The sequence below is a fragment of the Mesoplodon bidens genome (genome assembly GCF_964165515.1).
Source record: "Mesoplodon bidens genome assembly, chromosome: 14".
Taxonomy (NCBI): domain Eukaryota; kingdom Metazoa; phylum Chordata; class Mammalia; order Artiodactyla; family Ziphiidae; genus Mesoplodon; species Mesoplodon bidens.
Window position 1 is genome coordinate 36,411,878 of NC_138170.1, and position 19,236 is coordinate 36,431,113.

The window sequence follows — 19,236 nt, forward strand, 5'->3', positions numbered from 1 at the left end:
CAGACTCTATGATAATCCTCTGTTCATCCTAAAAGCTGGGCTGTATATTTAGTACTGAGGTCTACGAATAGAATTGACTTTAAAACGGTAACTTGTTCTTGGCTTATTTATTTTCATAAGCTTTACTACTCAATTTAAAATTATAATCTAAGGTTCTTATCAAAACCCAGTGGCAAAAGAAACTGTATTTTTCCCCCAGTTAGGAGATGGGGTGCAGCGGAAGAAAGCTAGGAATGAGAAAAGCATAAAATCAGAATATCAATTTGTACTGACAAATCATTTGGTATTAAATTCTAAAGACACGTAGAGTGCATAAAGAACTGATGGCTTGATTAGCTCTTGTGGTGCAATTGAAGGAGCTGTCTCACAGATTCTTCATTTGTGGGAACACTTTGATCTTTGTTCAAGTCAATTCATGAACATCAACTGACAAGACTGCATGAAACACCCCGATGGTTAGGTCCAAACTCCAAGCAAACTATTTGGTTTCATTAAGGGCTTCCAGAAAAGGTGACCAGGACAATCCTTTCAGAAGCCAACAGGCAAGTGACTCTTTAAATTCTAATGTGCACAATGTATCACTGAGGGTTAATACACATATAAGCAATCAGTCAAGTATGGGAATACTTTTATCTACTTTGTGATGAAAAGGAAAGCAGCATTTCAATTTCACTCTCATTAAGGCATTGCAATGTTCTTTTATAATATCGAAGCAGTATGTCAACAATCTCAGAGGCAGGAAAGGGTAATGGTTAAAAAAATTTTAAATCAAAATAGCTGCAAACATTTTAAACAGAGAAAATACACTTGCTAAGCATTTCATAAAATAAAGTAAGATATTAAGAAATTAGAGTTTTCTTCTCTATAGTTAATTTTTTAAATGCAGTTTAACCCCCTTTGGGGAAGGGAACTATTTCAAAGGGTTCATTTTTGCACCCACCCCTGTCAAAGAAGGTCAGAAACACTCAAGTATAAAGTCACTGCACTGCTGTGACACAAATAGTTTCTGCGGCTAAAATCAAACAAAGACCAATTAAACTAATCATAACGTTCCAGTGAACACAAGGAAGCTCACCTGGTATTTCTGGACTTCTTTCGTGAATTTTCAAATCTACTCAGTTCTTGGTATTATAATTACCTTGACCAAAATACTGTGAAATTACTGCTCTGATCTACTAATGGCTGCAAAAATCAAGTCGTTGTGGTTTCATGCCAAGGGGCCATAGCAAGGTGGCGCAATGATTTCTGACACAGAAGACAACTTCTAAAAACTCAAAAGGGAAAATTAACGGGATGTGGTTTACATTGCCAAAGACTGTTCATTAATTACCAATTTAATCACTGCTGGAGGCATGACATTACAAAAATCTGGCTGAAAGTTCTAATAGATTATGAAGACCACCTAAGAAGAGTGACCAAGAAATGTACAAAACAATTAATACTGTTTCACTGCTATCAAAGACACTCAGATTATTTTACATCAAGTGAAGCAAAGGAATTAGGAGCTTCACAGTGCCACCACTAGGAACCGTAAATACAATAGCACACAATTAGTAATGCACATGTGACTTTTCGTTCAAAGCATATATCCTTGGGAAAGCCAGAACATGATAAAGAGAACAAAAGAAACATTAAAAAATGAAATGAATAAAGATTTAAACTCTACCCTTGTGCATACTGAGCAATAACAGAATAGGCAATACAAAATACAGCTCTTAGTAATGGTGATATCATCCTGGGATGTTCAACACTGCACTGAACAGACATATGGAAAATGTCTATGGCCATTAATAGTCACATAAAAGGAGTGTTCCTGATGCTAAAATACCTAGCCCTAGATTCATGTATTCATGGCAATCTCAAATAAATAAGACTTTTGAAACTAGGGGTTTGTGGCCACATAATAGAAAGATGCTTGAGTTTTTTCCCCCAACAATGCTAGTGTTTTGTGTGACTTTGAAGATATGTGAGCAAGCTAACAATATGTTTTCTAAGAAGTCTAGTAGCCACTGTTAGGATAGTAGGCTTCAAATCAACTTAAATTTAGACATAATAGATAAACTATTATTTAAATCATAATGAATAAAAACCACTGATATGTACAGAGGCATTTATGTCGAATACAGAAGTACATTGGCATTCTTCTCCTATAAAATGCAACTATAAAAAAGATTAGCTATATATTTAAAGTGTCTTACTGGTCTGAAGCGGATTATGTACATTAAATCTTCTATCAATTGTGTTGGCGTAAGAAATAAGGAATATATTTTCATCTTTGTGCCCTGGGTGTAGACATTCCAGTTCACACAGAGAATAAAAATCTGTAAATAAGACAAATTCTTACTCTCTATGTTATTAGAGGTTTTAGATTTCTTTTCATAGTAACTGATGTTCTTTTAAAATTACAAATGCAAAGTTACCTACTTCTTCCTAGTAATAGAGCTAATAATATATGTAATCAGGAAAAATAAAAATTTTAGCTTGACCTTAATTTTAAAGCTTGATTCCTAGAGGCTAGCCATTTAAATGTAACACAGCCGATATTCATAACCATATAAGCATAATCTTACATACATTTTTACGATGAGACATACTTGGGACACATATATATATGAAAACTATGGGAAAAGTTTCTTTCAGAGATAGATGCTACGATGATATTTAGTGTTTTTTGCCAATTGGATGGTAACTGCTTCTTTGATTATCTGGAAAAGATCTAGTGATCTTATCTAAATCTGCTACAATTATCAGCACAACAGACTAGTCCCATTTAAATCAATATTCTCCAATTAACATCAAAAGTACAAGGTTGATGTCCCACCCCTTCATATCAACAAAATACCTGTTAAAGGTTTAATTCGAAAAAGAGTGGCTTGCATTTTTACCAAATAAGCCCTTTGGATTCACTGCTAATGACCAGTAAAAAAAAAAAAAGTCACTGTATCTTTTTTTGATTACTGATCTTTGTAGTTAACTAAGGACTGACCAAACTGAAATTCCTTTCCCATATACACAGTTTTCTTTAGAGGATTCAAATATTACTGCAAACCTTTAAAGATAGATATTACAAACCTTTCAGGACTTGCTGCTAACTTGCAGTTTGATCCTGCTAAGTGAGGGTGGACTCCTATGCCAATTAACTGTAATGGGTCACTCACTATGTTTGCAGATTAAATATCAGACAAAAAACTTCAAGTCTGGATTATAATAATGTTGTGATTTTTTGGCTGATTTTTCTTTTAAAAAATATTCCAGGGGCTTCCCTGGTGGCGCAGTGGTTGGGAGTCCGCCTGCCGATGCGGGGGACGCGGGTTCGTGTCCTGGTCCGGGAGGATCCCACATGCCGCAGAAGCGGCTGGGCCCGTGAGCCATGGCTGCTGGGCCTGCGGGTCTGGAGCCTGTGCTCCGCGACAGGGGGGGCGGGGGGGCCGCAGCGGTGGGAGGCCCGCGTACCGAAAAAAAAAAATTCCAGGTATCTAACAACCGTGTGCAAACCATATTCTTATGTTACATAATTTATGATTGAAAAACATATTTATAAATTCACCGTAAAGTGATTAACTAGATTGAAGAATCATTCCCAATTTTCTTTTTAGACTTTCTATTTATAAAATAGATTTCATTCTTTCTTAAAAACAAAAAGGTATAATTAAACCTATATAGCATCCTTCTTCTGAAAGGTTCAAAGTGCTTCATATCCCAATAGCAATTCCAAGGAGTGTGGGTAGCAGGATTGTCACCCCTTATTCTTAGAGTGTACTGATCCTAAACTTTAGTATATCAAATGCAAACATGTCTTTCAGCTATCTATTATAATTACATGAGTATAACTAAATGTCATGGTGGATTTATTAAATGTATTTTTTTTAAAAAAGCAACTATATTCTAATGTAAAGTAATAAGCAGAAGAGTCTGAAATAGACTAGCTTCTTAAATTCTATTTATGCATTTCTTGGGGAAAAAGTGTGAGAATTGAGTAATAAAGAAAAATAATAAAAAAGGAAATATTTTCTTGAAAAAAGTTATTACATTTTTTCTCAGAGTTTAAGTTTAAATATATTATACAGTCAAGGAAGCTCCTTTGGCTATATAATGGCTAGACTGTTGAACCTGTCAAACCCCTGAGTTGTACTTTGAAAAAAATTATTTTAAGTATATGTGGAAAATAATGAACAAAACAAATATCACACCTAAAATTTATATTAGTAAAATGTAACATGAAAATCTCAAAAGGAATAGAAAGCAAAGAAATAGAAATCACAGAGCTCAGAGCAATGAAATCTGTCTCCTATAGAAAACTAATTTCAGAAAACACCTGAAACAGGTTAAACAAATGTTTAAAGGCACAGAGATACAAATGAATAATGTAAACTACTTACCCTAAAAAAGATCTAAATTCATTATGTACTTGCAGCAAGTTCTCATTAAAACATGCAATGGTAGTCTTGACAAAAATTAAGAAAAATTATAAGGTTTACAGTATCTGTGTTTGTAAGTTCCCTTTTAAGAGAAATTACAGCTCAAATATTTCCCAAAGATAACTTAAGTAGAGTCTGTACATGAGGATCCACAAGATAATATTACCAAGAGTTGTCTTCAGTGTCTCAGAAATTGTTTCCTAGCCTTCCAGCCTAAAGCTATACTAATTTATATGAGGGAATGTTTGCTTAGAGTGATGTGATTCAAGGCAGAGCTGGGAGCTGAACTCTAATGAGAGGTCCCAGAGTATGGGAAGAGTAGGTATGTGTAAGAATTTGGTGTGTACACACCATAACAAAGGAAGGTATCAAAATGTAGGATTCAAGAATAGGAAGAAAAGGATGATACAGGGAACCTCGAGTCCCCAAGAGGCAAATGTCATCTCTGTAACTGATCTGAGAAAGGGGAACCCTTTAACTTTCTCTGACCAATGATAATCAGTTCTGCTCTAAAGACCTTCAGAGAGTCAGTTTTTTTCCCTGTTTACCAAGCAACTCCTTATAGCAACCCCAATTTTTCATATTTAAGCTCATGTTTTTCTTTCTTTCTTTCTTTTTTTTTTTTTGCGGTATGCGGGCCTCTCACTGTTGTGGCCTCTCCTGTTGCGGAACACAGGCTCCAGACGTGCAGGCTCAGCGGCCATGGCTCATAGGCCCAGCTGCTCCGCGGCATGTGGGATCTTCCTGGACCGGGGCACAAACCCGTGTCCCCTGCATTGGCAGGCGGACTCTCAACCACTGCGCCACCAGGGAAGCCCCTCATGTTTTTCTTAGTTGACACTCAGAAGATATGAAAAATAGACTGTCACTATTCCCTCCCTTCACTTATTCATTGAACAAACATTTACTTAATATTAATACTTGGGGCTGGAGATACAAGGTTCTTGTACTTTGAATAGCTCACAGTTGAGGGAGACAGAGATGTATAATTAGATAATTATATGGGATAAATGTGGCAGTAGCAATATGTACAATATATTAGACAAAGAAAAAGATACAGGAAGGAGAATTAACTTGGCTGCTAGGAGCCATGACAGAGGTACTCACAGAAGAAGTTATTTTCCTAACAAGGGAAGACAGGCATTTCAGGGAGAACAGCAAATGCTTGATACAGGAATGAAAGAGTATGCCACATTCTAAGCAACTTAGTTGAGTTAGACTGTAGAGGGAAAAATGGGAGAGAGGTGAGAAATGAGGCTAGAAAGGGAAGGGACAGGATTTGTAAGAACTTTATATGAGGCCATTTTGAATAGTTTGGAACTTATACTCTTGGGTAAGTGGGAGTTACCAGAAAGAATATGAGCCTTCATATACTCAAATTACTACTTAAACTATTCCCCAGTTCTCTCTTTGTATTTCATAAGCCTGTCTTTCCTTAAAAGTAGACCTTTGCTTTCAATCCTTTAACACTTCTCTGAATCCTCTGTAAGTTCTCTCTCTCAGCCCAGAACTAGATACAAACTAGATACCTCAAAAGGGGTTAACATGTACAGAGTACACGGACATTGTCCCATGCAATTATACTTCTATTTAAGAACTCTAACATCAATTATTAAAATAGCTCTACTCATTCTTCCTGGCATTCATCAGAAAGTCCTAGATTAGCTGTATAGAAACGAAGTTTAGAAGGATAAGAGATAGAAATTGTTGAAGAAGTCCTATATCAGCAGTCTCCTAAGAGTAAGTAACTAAGCTCTTCGGTAAACTCTTGAAGATTTAGGGTCAGTGACTCATTTATTCAAGACTTGGGGTCACTCCTGGGTACCAACTTTTTTTTTTTTTTTCCCCCTCACTCTTGGGAACTCTCAGTTAAACTAAGAACACAAAAAGCCGTGGGTACCTGCGGGTATATATATATCTCTCCCTGCCAGCAACTAGACTCTTAGTACCAAAGCATACATTATAAAGGCAAGATAATTTACAATGAATTTAAAAATAAGGGCATGGTAAATTAAGGCTCAAATTAAAGAGCATAAGGAAGTGAAAATAGTAACAGCAGTTCACTAAATTAGACGCCAGATTTTTTTTTTCTTAGTTAAACCTGCTTTTTATTTACCAGAAGTCTTTTGATCTCTCCAGAGTGAAAGGGATGCTGACACTGAAGTGGGGATGGCATTAGTCATGGTTCCCATACCCACTCCACCATGGACACCAATTAATTTGAATGTCACACAGGAGAAAAAAATTTTCTTTGCCTCCATATCAAAAATGGAAAAACAGATTTAGAGAGATTAAATAATTTCTACTTTTAGTATCACTTAACTCATATTCAGTTGCTCCAGAGATGAAATTTGGTATTTTCCCTTTTAATTTTGTCAGCCAAGTTGGCCATACTACTTTTCCAAAATATGGACAGTACTATTAAATAACTCAAACCTGTATGTACAAGAGCTACCAGAAATGATAAAGAAAATGATCAAATTAAGAAAACTACCATATCATTGGAAAAGATATCAACCTGATTATAAAGTTGCATACTAAACTGAAAATCTAAAAAGCAATGGCAAGGTCTAACTTCTTTTGTGAAACGGGAGTTACCTGATATTTTACATTTTCTTTCTTAAATCATTTCAATATTAGCTATAAGGCCCACAGAGTAACAAATGTCAAAACTAGAGCAACAGTCCCAGGATGTACTATTTAGGTCATGGAACTGATGCTCTTCCCAACACATCTATATACGGCTTGACTTATCTGAAAAATGAGCAACAGTAGAATGCGCCAAAGAGTTTTTAAAGTGAGCTTAAACTATAACTGAGAAGAGGCTACAAGAATATCTTCCATGCCACACGTTCTTCTTACAATGTGGTGGGGTCTATGTCTCTGCTACTTAAACCTGGGTGTAGCTTTGTGTCTCCTCAGGTCAACAGTATGGCAAAAGTGACTTTTAAAGCTAGATCATAAAAATGCATAGGAGAGCTCACTTTACTCTCTTGGGACACTTGCTGTTAGACCCAGCCACCATGCTGTGAGGAAGCCCAAACTAGCCCAAGTAGAGAAACCATATGGAGAGGCCACATGTAGGTGTTCCAACTGACAGCATAGTTCCTAGAAGAAAACCAGCCCCTGAAAACATGCAACAGAAATAAAACATTCCCCCAGTGTCCTATCCTAAGGCCTAATTTATAGAATCTGTAAGCATAATAAAATGGTTATTTTATGCCAATAGGTTTTCAGTGTTTTATAATGTAGCAAAGGATAACTTGAAAGAGGAAAGGTAGGGAAAATATCTTTGGGACTGTTTGAAGCATAGTTTCATAAGCTGTAGGGTACAACTTTGGGTAAGTGGGAAACAAAAGCAATAAAGTAAGCAAATGTCTTCTCAATGTGAACAGAATTGATAGTACTGCATTCGCCATTTATTTCACACCTAAGCACAAACAAATATCATCAACTGTAAAAGTGAACAGTTCTTTCTACATCTCTTCTTAAAACACACACACCACACACACACACACACACACACCCTTAGAGATACTGAAACACAACATTAGTTTAAATGAAACAGCTTTATAGTCAAATACGTTTGGGTATGCTAAGAAAACAATCCATTAAAAACATCCTTTTTGGATACCAAAAATTTCCCTAGTTTAAAATATTTACCTAAACATGACATATTTTTAAAAGAGAGAATAAAGGGAAAAAACTCTGTAAGCCATTTGTTATACTACCCTTAGGGATAAATATATATATATATATACTTTTTTGCAGTACGTGGGCCTCTCACTGTTGTGGCCTCTCCCATTGCGGAGCACAGGCTCCGGACGCGCAGGCTCAGTGGCCATGGCTCACGGGCCCAGCCGCTCTGCGGCATGTGGGATCTTCCCGGACCTGGGCACGAACCGGTGTCCCCTGCATTGGCAGGCGGACTCTCAACCACTGCGCCATCAGGGAAGCCCGAGATAAATATTATTAATATTTTGATTATTTTCCTTCCTGAACTTTTCAATCCATATATAAAAACACAGTCTTTCAAAATGGAGTTCATATGCCATATGCTATTTTATATCTTTCTTTTTGTACAAAATGACACTGTGAACATTTCCCTATGTCCTTTCAATATTCTTTCAAAACATTATTGAATAATTTTATAGCTACATAACAAGTATATATATTTGTTGTAATTTATTTGATCATTCCCCTAGTTTGAGTGATTGCCATTCCGTAACTTTTGCTATTATAAATAACTATGTGATAAAAACCTGCATATTGATCTTTGTTAGTGGAATTACTGGATAAAATGGAATGAGCATTTCTTAATGAAGTTTACTTGCTTTCCAGAAAGATGTGGCAAGTAACATGCTACCAGCAGTATTATCCAACTCGATGAAACATCACTAACATCATGCTTCTTAAAATCCAAGTTATATATTTTACAGATACAGTAAGATGTCACACAGAATATGCGATGTTTTAGTAGTTAATTTATGATACTGAATTCACACTAATGTAATTTAGCTAAAAGTTTAAGTTTTATTTGGGAAATTAGAAGTGCAAGCAAAATTACTGGTGCCTTAAAAAGAAGAGATGACCAATAAAACATTTGTTGAAAGTTTAAAGTAATAAATGAATAAATTGAATGAAAAAACAAACAGCTTTAAAAGTCAGGATACTCGAATTCTAAGCCTAGTTTGCCACTGTTTGCAACCCTAGGTAAATTTAAACACCCTTTCCTAACTCGTTTTCTTAACCTCTACAATGGATACATCAATAATATCTATTCCTACTTCACAAGGATTTCAGAAAAATAAACAAGAAGGAAATAAAACACAATGCTTTAAAAACATACTCTCTGAAGTCAAATTGTCTAGGTTCAATTCTTGGCTCTGTTACTTATAGGCTGTGTGACCATGGGCAACTCATTAATTTGTATGTCAGTTTTCTCAACTATAAAACAGAGATTATACTTAACTCATATAATTGTTGTGGAGATTAAACAAGAAAATCCACAAGAAAGCACTTTGAATCCTGCTTGATACATGGTAAGTGCTCATAAACATTAGATGACAATCATTAATATATGTAAAATTTACACATAGGTAAAATAATGGCTTTTTAAGATCTACTTGGCAGACAGATCATTTAAATCTCAGGTGTTCTAAATTTAAAATCAACACACTTGAAAAATATAGAGCTATAAATTTTCCATAATTTTTAGAGCTTGAAAGAACTATGAAACAAAGTTTATCACAAATAAAATATAATATCAACAAAATAACTTTCTTTTTAAAGAGAATATTCTTTCTGTGGCTATTTACTTAACTGGATCCTTCTCTCCCATTAAGTCTTAGTTCAAATGTCCCCTCCTCAAGTCACTCCTACCTACTCAAATTATCCTCTACTATATCATGTAGTTTTCACACTCTGTAGTTAACTTATTTATTCATTATTACCAGTCTCTTCCCACCAAAATGTAAATTCCATGAGAGAAGAGGCTTTGTCTTTTCTTTTTTTTGTGGGGGGGATCTTAGTTCCCTCACCAGCGTTCGAACCTGCACCCCCTGCAGTGGAAGCATGGAGTCTTAACCACTGGACCACTAGGGAAGTCCCCGAAGCTTACCCTTTTCTATCTCTACAAAAATACTAATTTCTGACACTCAATAAATATCTGACTGAACCAACAAATTGATGATATAATAGATGGTTAGGCACTGAAAGAGTTGGTATAAAGACCACAAAATTTCTTCCTCAGAAAGAATGGCCATCTAGATGAGCATTTCTCAAAGATTTTTATCATGACCCACAATTAAAAATACATCTTATATCAAGATCCAGTAAGCACACATACCCACGTAACTAAAACAAGTCTCACACAAAAGTACTATGATGTGTGATAAATTCTGATATTTTCTATTTCATTTAAATATTCTATTCCTTTTCATTGAAAATAAAATTATTGTGGCCCACTACACTGATTTTATATCACATTACTGTGTAAAGACTTGAAGTCCGTATATTGTACAGCACAGGAAATATAGTCAATATTTCACAATAATTTTAAATGGAGCATAGTCTATAAAATATTGAATTACTACGTTGTACACCTGAAATTAATATAATATTGTAAATCAACTATACTTCACTTAAAGAAAAACAAAATAATAATAAAGAAAGAAAAAAAAAGACAAAGTCTGAAAAACAGTGGTCAAGTTCAGAGGTTATTCTCTGAAAGGCATTAAAAAAAGTATGCATGGGAAGGAAGAAATAAAACTGCCTTTGTTCATAGATTACATGATTATCTTATGTAGGAAATCTGAAAGAATTGAAGGAAAATAAAAGAAGCCAAACCTCTCCTGGAACTAATAAGCAATTATAGCAAGGTTGTAAGATACAAGGTTAATATGCAAAAGTCAATTGCTTTCCTATATACCAGAAATGAACAAGTGAAATTTGAAATTAAAAACATAATCCTACTTACATTTGCACCCCCAAAATGAATGTCTGTGACATAGGACAAAAGCAACACAATGGAGCAAAGATCATCTTTTCAACAAATGGTGCTGGAACAACTGGACATGCACATGCAAAAAAATAAATCTAGACACAAACCTTACACCTTTCACAAAATTTAACTCAAAATGGATCACAGACCTAAATGTAAAACACAATACTGTAAAACTCCTATAAGATAACATAGGAGAAAACCTAAATGACCTTGAGTATGGTGATGCCTTTTTAGATGTAACGCCAAAGGCATGACCCATGAAAGAACTAATGGTTAAACTGGATTTCATTAAAATTTAAAACTTCTGCTCTGTGCTTCCCTGGTGGCGTAATGGTTAAGAATCTGCCTGCCAATGCAGGGGACACGGGTTTGAGCCCTGGTCCGGGAAGATCCCACATGCCGCGGGGCAACTAAGCCCGTGCACCACAACAACTGAGCCTGCATTCTAGAGCCCACGAGTCACAACTACTGAGCCCACGCACCTAAAGCCCGTGCTCCACAACTAGAGAAGCCACCGCAATGAGAAGTCCACGCACCGCGACAAAGAGTAGCCTCTGCTCGCCGCAACTAGAGAAAGCCTGCGCACGGCAACGAAGACCCAATGCAGCCAAAAATTTTTAAAAATAAATAAATTAACTTAAAAAAACTGCAAAAAAAAAAAAAACCTTCTGCTCTGTGAAAGACAATGTAGAGAGAATAAGAAGACAAGCCACAGTCAGGGACAAGGTATTTGCAAAGATACATCTGATAAAAGACTGGTATCCAAAAGAAACAAAGAACTCTTTAAACTCAACAGTAAGAAAACAACCCGATTAAAAAGTGGGCCAATGAGCTTAAGAGACACCTCTCCAAAGAAGATATACAGATGGCATATAAGTATATAAAAAGATGCTCCACATCATATATTATCAGCAAAATGCAAATTAAAACATGAGACACCACTACACACCTATTAGAACGGCTAAAACCCAGAACACTGACAACACCCAATGCTGGCGAGAATGTAAAACACAAGAATTCTCATTCATTGCTGGTGGGAATGAAAAATGGTACAGCTACTTTGGAAGACAGTTTGGTGATTTCTTACAAAAGTAAACATACTCTTACCATAAGGTCCAGCAAACGTCCTTGGTATTTACCCAAAGGAGCTGAAAACTTAAGTCCACATAAAAACTTTCATGTAGATGACTATAGCAGCTTTATTCATGACTGCCAAAACTTGGAAGCAACCAAGATGCATTTCAGTAGGTGAATGGATAAACTGTGGTACCTCCAGACAATGGAATATTATTCAGCATTAAAAAGAAATGAGCTATAAAATCATGAAAAGACATGGAGGAACCTTAAATGCATATTACTAAGTGAAAAGAAGCCATATCAGAAAAGGCAACATACTATGGTTCCAAATATTTGACATTCTGGAAAAGGCAAAATTATGAAGACAATAAAATTATCAGGTTCCCAGAGGTTGGGGATGAAGGGAGAGATGAATGGGTGAAACATAAAGAATTCCTAGGGCAGTGAAAATACTCTGTATGATATTATAAAGATGGATACATGTCATTATACATTTGTCTAAACTCATAGAATGTACACCAAGAGTGAACCATAATGTAAACTACAAACTTTGGGTAATAATGATGTGTCAATGTAGGTGCACAGTTTTAACAAATGTACCACCCTGGCAGGGCATGTTATTAAGGACGGAGGCTATGCATGTGTGGGTTGAGAGGGTATATGAGAAATCTCTGTACCTTCCCCTCAACTCTCCTGTGAACTTAAGACTGCTCTAAAAAAATAAAATCTTAATTAAAAAAAAAAAAGAACATGCAGTTTTATGTATATGTAAAATTGAGGGTAGGGCAGGGTTGTCATAATTTTCAGATTCATGAAGAGGTTCATGTCCCCCTAAATTTAAAGGCTTCTATTACTATATGTTCATTATTATCTGTGAGGCACTATACAAAAATATGTATAAAAATATGGCTTAACATAGGGATGGCAGTATATGATAGGAAAGAGGATTGACTCTGGAGTCTGGTTAAGACTTGGGTTCAAATCCTGAATTCATCATTTATCGACTACAACCTTGTACATATTATCTTACCTATCAGCCTCAGTTTTCTTATCTAAAAAGGAGTTTGTATATCTACTTCATGAGGTTAGGTAAAATAAAAATTATGTAAAACATCCATTATAGTGCCTGGAATATATGCTAAGTATTGCGCTGGCCAAAAAGTTCATTTGGGTTTTTCATAACATCTTATGGAAAAACCCGAATGAACTTTTTGGCCAACCCAATACTTCAATAAATTGTAGGCATCATTATTATATTCTAATGTTTCCAACAAAATTAACTTCCATTGACAAAATACAATCCTAAACAAAGTACAACTAAATTACAAAGTGTAAATTAACAAAAAAACAGATTATTCATGTATATGTGGAAATTTTATTCCAGGATCTTACTTTTTCTAACAGCTAATACTGCTGTGTAAGAATAATTAAAACCTGTTCCTCCAAGTATGGATTTATCAGTTCAACCAAAGTACCAAGTACCTACCCACAGTATACACAGTCTGTGGAAAAATAATTTAGCAAAAATATAAATAAGTTACTCTTATTTACACCCCCAGGATTACAATGAACAATGTATGTTTTTTTAACCAATGTTCCTCACATCACTTAGCTGCCTGTTGCAGAGTGGTGTGGCTGCGCTGGTATTCTGCTTATTCCCTGCCTTTAAAGCTGCATCTCTTCTTGCTTGCTCAAGCAGAACTCTTGCTCTTTCTTTGAGTTCTTCTTGTCTGGATAACATTCGATGCTTAAAAACAAAGATACAGAATTAGAAGCCAAAACAAACAAACAAAAAACCCCATGTAATCCATTTTTGTAAACTAATCAATAGTTATACAATTCGTCAAAATAATAGTGGTCAGGAGTAAGATTGTAGTTTTATGAGATTACCGATAGAAAATATTAATGTTGACTAGAAACTGTGGAATGAATACATATATCTTGACTAAAAGGAACTATACCTTTACTGGCTAAAACTGGGTTAAATTTAATTACATTTTCATTAGAACATAGTCTCATAAGGTATAACGTCCATACACATATTATATACATTCTTCAAATTTGCTAATCACAGTATAATCTGGCAAAGACATTTTTTCAAGTTCGCAGTTTTATTTTTATAGTTGTATAGAATTGATAACAAGGTGTCCTCCAAATTTGCATTTTGAAAGATTTTAATTATCTGTGGCAACAACTCCTTAAATTCTTGACAATTTAACGTTTATAGAAAATTCAAAGCTATCATATTTTATTTAAAGAAAAATAATACTGTTTTTCTCTATGGCTCACTTTCCTTACAACAATTAAACATCAGAATTAGAACAGTATTTTCTTGGATTAATTTGTAATCTTACAATATATTTTTGGAGAAAAACAGGTAGAACATCAATGGAAATCAGCTCTTAAATGGTGGCATTAATTCAAAGCACAAATATTCATAGTGTGTATAGTTCTAATTGCTTTTCTCTATTAAAGTAGCCAACTTCTGACTTTAGATGGCTATGACTATGACTTTAATACTTAATTTCTTTAAATTCCTTTTCTTTGCATAGTTTTGGTTCAGTCATAATTATCATTCATGGTCAAGGAAGAGGTAATAAACAGCAACCTATTACTTTATTTGGTAATAATGTGAAACTTAAAAAATTTAGTACATAATTTTTGGGTCTCTTTGTGATCTTTATATTTTGATACAGCAAATTTTAAACTTTTTTCTGTAATTTTAAGCAAAGATTTTTCTTGAAGTGTACAATTCAGTGATTTATTTTTAGTATATTCACAAGTTTGTGAACCATCAACACTAGCTAATTCCAGAACATTTTCATCACCCAAGGTTTTAAGAGGATTAAACAAAAATTCTTAACTTAATAGATACAATTGAAATGTATAAGCGATAATGAAAGATTTTTAGCTCATACTGATAGGACATAATAGAACAGAGTTCATAACTGCATTTGAACTGGTTACAAATCAATGTATTCTCAAAAAAGAGACAAAATTAATTAAATGAACGCTGAATTGGCAGTCAAGACTGTTAATCCTTCTTCCACTAATAATAAGCAATGCAACATTGAACAGGTCACTTAAAACCATTACATGATATTTAAGAACTCTGAAGTCAGACAGATCCAGTTCCATTACTTGAATAAATTGTGAGCAAGCTACTCAATCTCTTTAAGCCTCAGTTTCCTTATTTATAATATGGGGATAAAAATAGATCAACTCTCATAAAGATATTGTAAAGATTAAGTGAAAGAGAGTAATGTAGTGAGCACCAGATAAATGTTAACTATTAATATATTTTTAAAAATCTCTCAATTTCCTCATCTTTTAAATGAAGGGAGATCATCTTTAAAATCCCACTCACTGGGAAGCAGCCGCAGAGCACAGGGAGATCAGCTCGGTGCTTTGTGACCACCTAGAGGGGTGGAGTAGGGAGGGTGGGAGGGAGATGCAAGAGGGAGGAGATTGGGGATATATGTATATGTATAGCTGATTCACTTTGTTATAAAGCAGAAACTAACACACCATTGTAAAGCAATTATACTCCAATAAAGATGTTAAAAAAAAATCCCACTCACTGTAAACTTTTCAAATACTTAGAGTAGATCATCTTAAAGTTCCCACTAGCTCTAAATTCTGTGATTATACAGTCCTTTAGGGATTCCAATCAGCTACACAGACAGTGAAAAACTGCTTTGGTCTTAAGAGCACATAAACACAAAATTTTTTTCTGATTAAAATTCATATTCATCATAGAAATTTTAGAAAATATATAAAAGTAAAAAGAAGAAAAATAAAAGCATCACCCTCCTTGATTTCAAACTATATCACTATTACAAAGCTATAATATATATGCCAGTATGATACTGGCATAAAAACAGACACAAAGATCAATGGAACAGAACAGAGAGCCCAGAAACAAACCCATACATATATGGTCAATTAATTTACAACAAAGGAGTAAAAAAATATACAATGGGGAAATGGTGTTGGGCAAACTGGATAGCCACATGTAATGTAATATTATCTACCTACAAAAAAGGATTAAATCTTGCCACTTGTGACAACATAGATGGATCCTGAGGGCATTATGCTAAAAGAAATGAGTCAGAGAAAGATAAATACCCTATGATCTCATTTATATGTGGAATCTAAAAAACAACCCCCCACCACCAAAAAAAATCCCTGAAGCCAAGTTCACAGATACAGAGAACAGATTGGTGTTTGCTGGAGGCTGGGGGTGGGCTAAATGGGTAAAGGGGTCAAAATAAGTATGTCATGGGAATATAACATACAACATGGTAAATATAGTTAATAACACTGTATTGCATATTTGAAGGTTGCTAAGAGAGTAGATCTCCAAAGTTCTTATCACCAGGAAAATAAAAACTTTTGCAACTATGTATGGTAACTGATACTAACTTGGCTTATTGTGGTGAACATTTTGCAATAGATACAAATATTGAATCATTATGTTGTACACCTGAAAATAATACAATACATGAATTACAACTCAATTTTTTAAAAAGAAATATTTTTTAAAAAATTAGCAATCCCAGCACCCAGGGATAATCATTGTGGAATCATGCTTTTTTCCACTTAATAGTCTAAATATTATGAGCGTTTTCTCATATCCTTAAATATTTCTTTGAAAACATGATTTTAAACTGTCTACCTAGCATTCTATTAATATGAACATATCATACTTTTTTTTTTTTTTTTTTTTTTTTTTTTGTGGTACACGGGCCTCTCACTGTTGTGGCCTCTCCTGTTGCGGAGCACAGGCTCCGGATGCACAGGCTCAGCGGCCATGGCTCACGGGCCCAGCTGCTCCGCGGCATGTGGGATCCTCCCAGATCGGGGCACGAAGCAGTGTCCCCTGCATCGGCAGGCAGACTCTCAACCACTGTGCCACCAGGGAAGCCCTGAACATATCATACTTTAACTTGTCTTATATTATTGGATATTTAGGCTGTTTATAATTTTTTACTATCATAAATAATGCTTTTGTGAGCATCTTTATATGTAAATTCTTGTATACAGTTCTGATTATCTCCTTAGGAAAAATTCCTGCAGAATCTAATGAGGTAAACATTGTTAAGAGACTTAATGTAATTGTTGATTATTTTACATCTGGGCTATAATTATTTTTAGTGCTGTTATGGCCAAAACCAAAGAGATACTGTGAGCATAAAGTTCAGGGGCACAGACTTTGAAGTCAGACAAGGTTGGTTTTGAATTCAAACTTTTAACATTTATTATATGACCTTAAGGCAACTCTGTAGATCTTGGTTCTCCCATATATATATAATAGGCACCAACCACTCACCTCATGGGTTGTAAAGTCTGAGATATGTGTAAGACATATAATGGTCATCACATGTACCAGCCACTCAAATGGGCAAGATTATGACTTGTTATGTCTATACAGTCACATTAAATTATCAAATTTCCTCTAATCAAATGCTATTAATTATTAGACTCACTATTATTTTATGAGTTTCTAACGAAGAACACTGTCAGTTAAACTCTAACATTATTATAAGTAACATCTTGATTTCAGAGAAGTTAAAATGTAAAAAATGTATGTCTTAGAATCAATAAAATACAGTATACAAAAGAAAAACAGATTTTTAACTGTCCAAAATTTAGCTGCGATAAAAAACTTACCAAGTATTAACACCTATACTACAATTTTCGGTACCAGGAAATGAACACTTTTGCCAAAATTTTTTTAAATTTACCCTAAGCAAAATTCTAACCAGTAAACCAATTGCCAACAAATAAACATATATGGAGTTGTAAACAGATGCTGCTTCTATCATCCTGTGGATTTACTGTACTTAAATCACCTGAACAGAATCACAGCATGACAGTTTTAGAGCTTAAAGGGCTCTCAGAGATTATTTCATTTAACATACTTAGAAAATAAGATTTAAAGAATTTAAATGGCTAGTTAACATGTCACACTGGTAATTACTGGAGCCCAGATGAGAGCCAAAATGAGAATCCAGGTTTACTGAGTCCTAGTTCAGAGCATTTTTAATTTTTAAACACTAACCAATTTCCAGATTTAACTAAACACTTTAACCTTAAAAATCTGGTTTACGAGAAAAATCTGTATTGATATTCAAATTTAGGCTCACTAAATTCTGCAAATGTCATTCACTATATGTTTAATGATTATCTACTCTGTAGGGACACTATGATACTCTGAAAGTTTAGGTACTTAGAACATTTGATTTGAGACTTCTGATTAGGAGAACAGGGGCTTGCTTTGTTAGCTATTATATTTCTTTGATTCTAAGATGCACATTTTAATACCTCTGAAAACAAAATTGATGACATTTTATATCTCTGTCATATAGGTGGTAGTTAAGACATAGTCATCAGTACCTACATATGCATGTGCTTGATAATTCTGGTGGCAAGACTATAATTCCTTGATGTTTCATTTAACAACCCCTTGAGTACTATTTGAGAATGCAACAGAACTCCAGGTTATTGTCTGAAAGTCTTTTGTTAGGACCTACCAGAAAGGTTAAGAAAGTGCTATTGGGACTCCCCTGGTGGCGCAATGGGTAAGAATCCGCCTGTCAATGCAGGGGACACAGGTTCAAGCCCTGGTCCAGGAAGATCCCACATGCCGCGTGGCAACTAAGCCATGCACCACAACTACTGAGCCTGTGAGCCACAACTACTGAGCCCACGTGCCACAACTACTGAAGCCCACATGCCTAGAGCCCGTGCTCTGCAACGAGAAACCACCGCAATGAGAAGCCCACGCACCACAATGAAGAGTAGCCCCCGCTCTCCGCAACTAGAGAAAGCCTGCATGCAGCAATGAAAACCCAACACAGCCAAAAATAATTTAAAAAAAAATTAAATTAAAAGAAAGTGCCATTATCAGTGAGTATTACTGAGAAGAAAATCTGAGAGACAACTGTGAAGAAATGCTGTAATTCAGAGGTTCTCAACCTTTCTGGTCTCAGAATCCCTTTATATGCTTAAAAACTGAGGATCCCCAAAAGCTTTAGCTTATGTGGGCTACATCTATAGATATTTGTCATTTTGGAAATTAAATGGAAAATTTTTTTTAAAATATTTACTTATTCATTCCTTTAAAATAGCTATAATAAACCCATTAGATGTTAACATATTCTAATAAAAATAACTACACTAAAAAACAAAACTGAGGGCTTCCCTGGTGGCGCAGTGGTTGAGAGTCTGCCT

General features: G+C 35.0%; 1 protein-coding gene across 6 annotated transcripts in view; it reads right to left on the bottom strand.

The window, feature by feature from the left end:
* Positions 1–19,236, bottom strand: part of EHBP1 (EH domain binding protein 1) — a gene marked incomplete at its 3' end in the record, with an annotated part of 505,676 nt that overhangs the window by 75,565 nt on the left and 410,875 nt on the right. For 5 of the 6 annotated variants that reach the window (XM_081254153.1, XM_081254152.1, XM_081254157.1 and 2 more), the window contains one exon: positions 13,604–13,747. The exons of the other annotated variant lie outside the window; for it this stretch is intronic. In XM_081254153.1, coding sequence (XP_081110279.1) covers positions 13,604–13,747 — 144 coding nt within the window. The remainder of the gene's footprint in view (positions 1–13,603; positions 13,748–19,236) is intronic. 6 annotated transcript variants of the gene reach the window in all.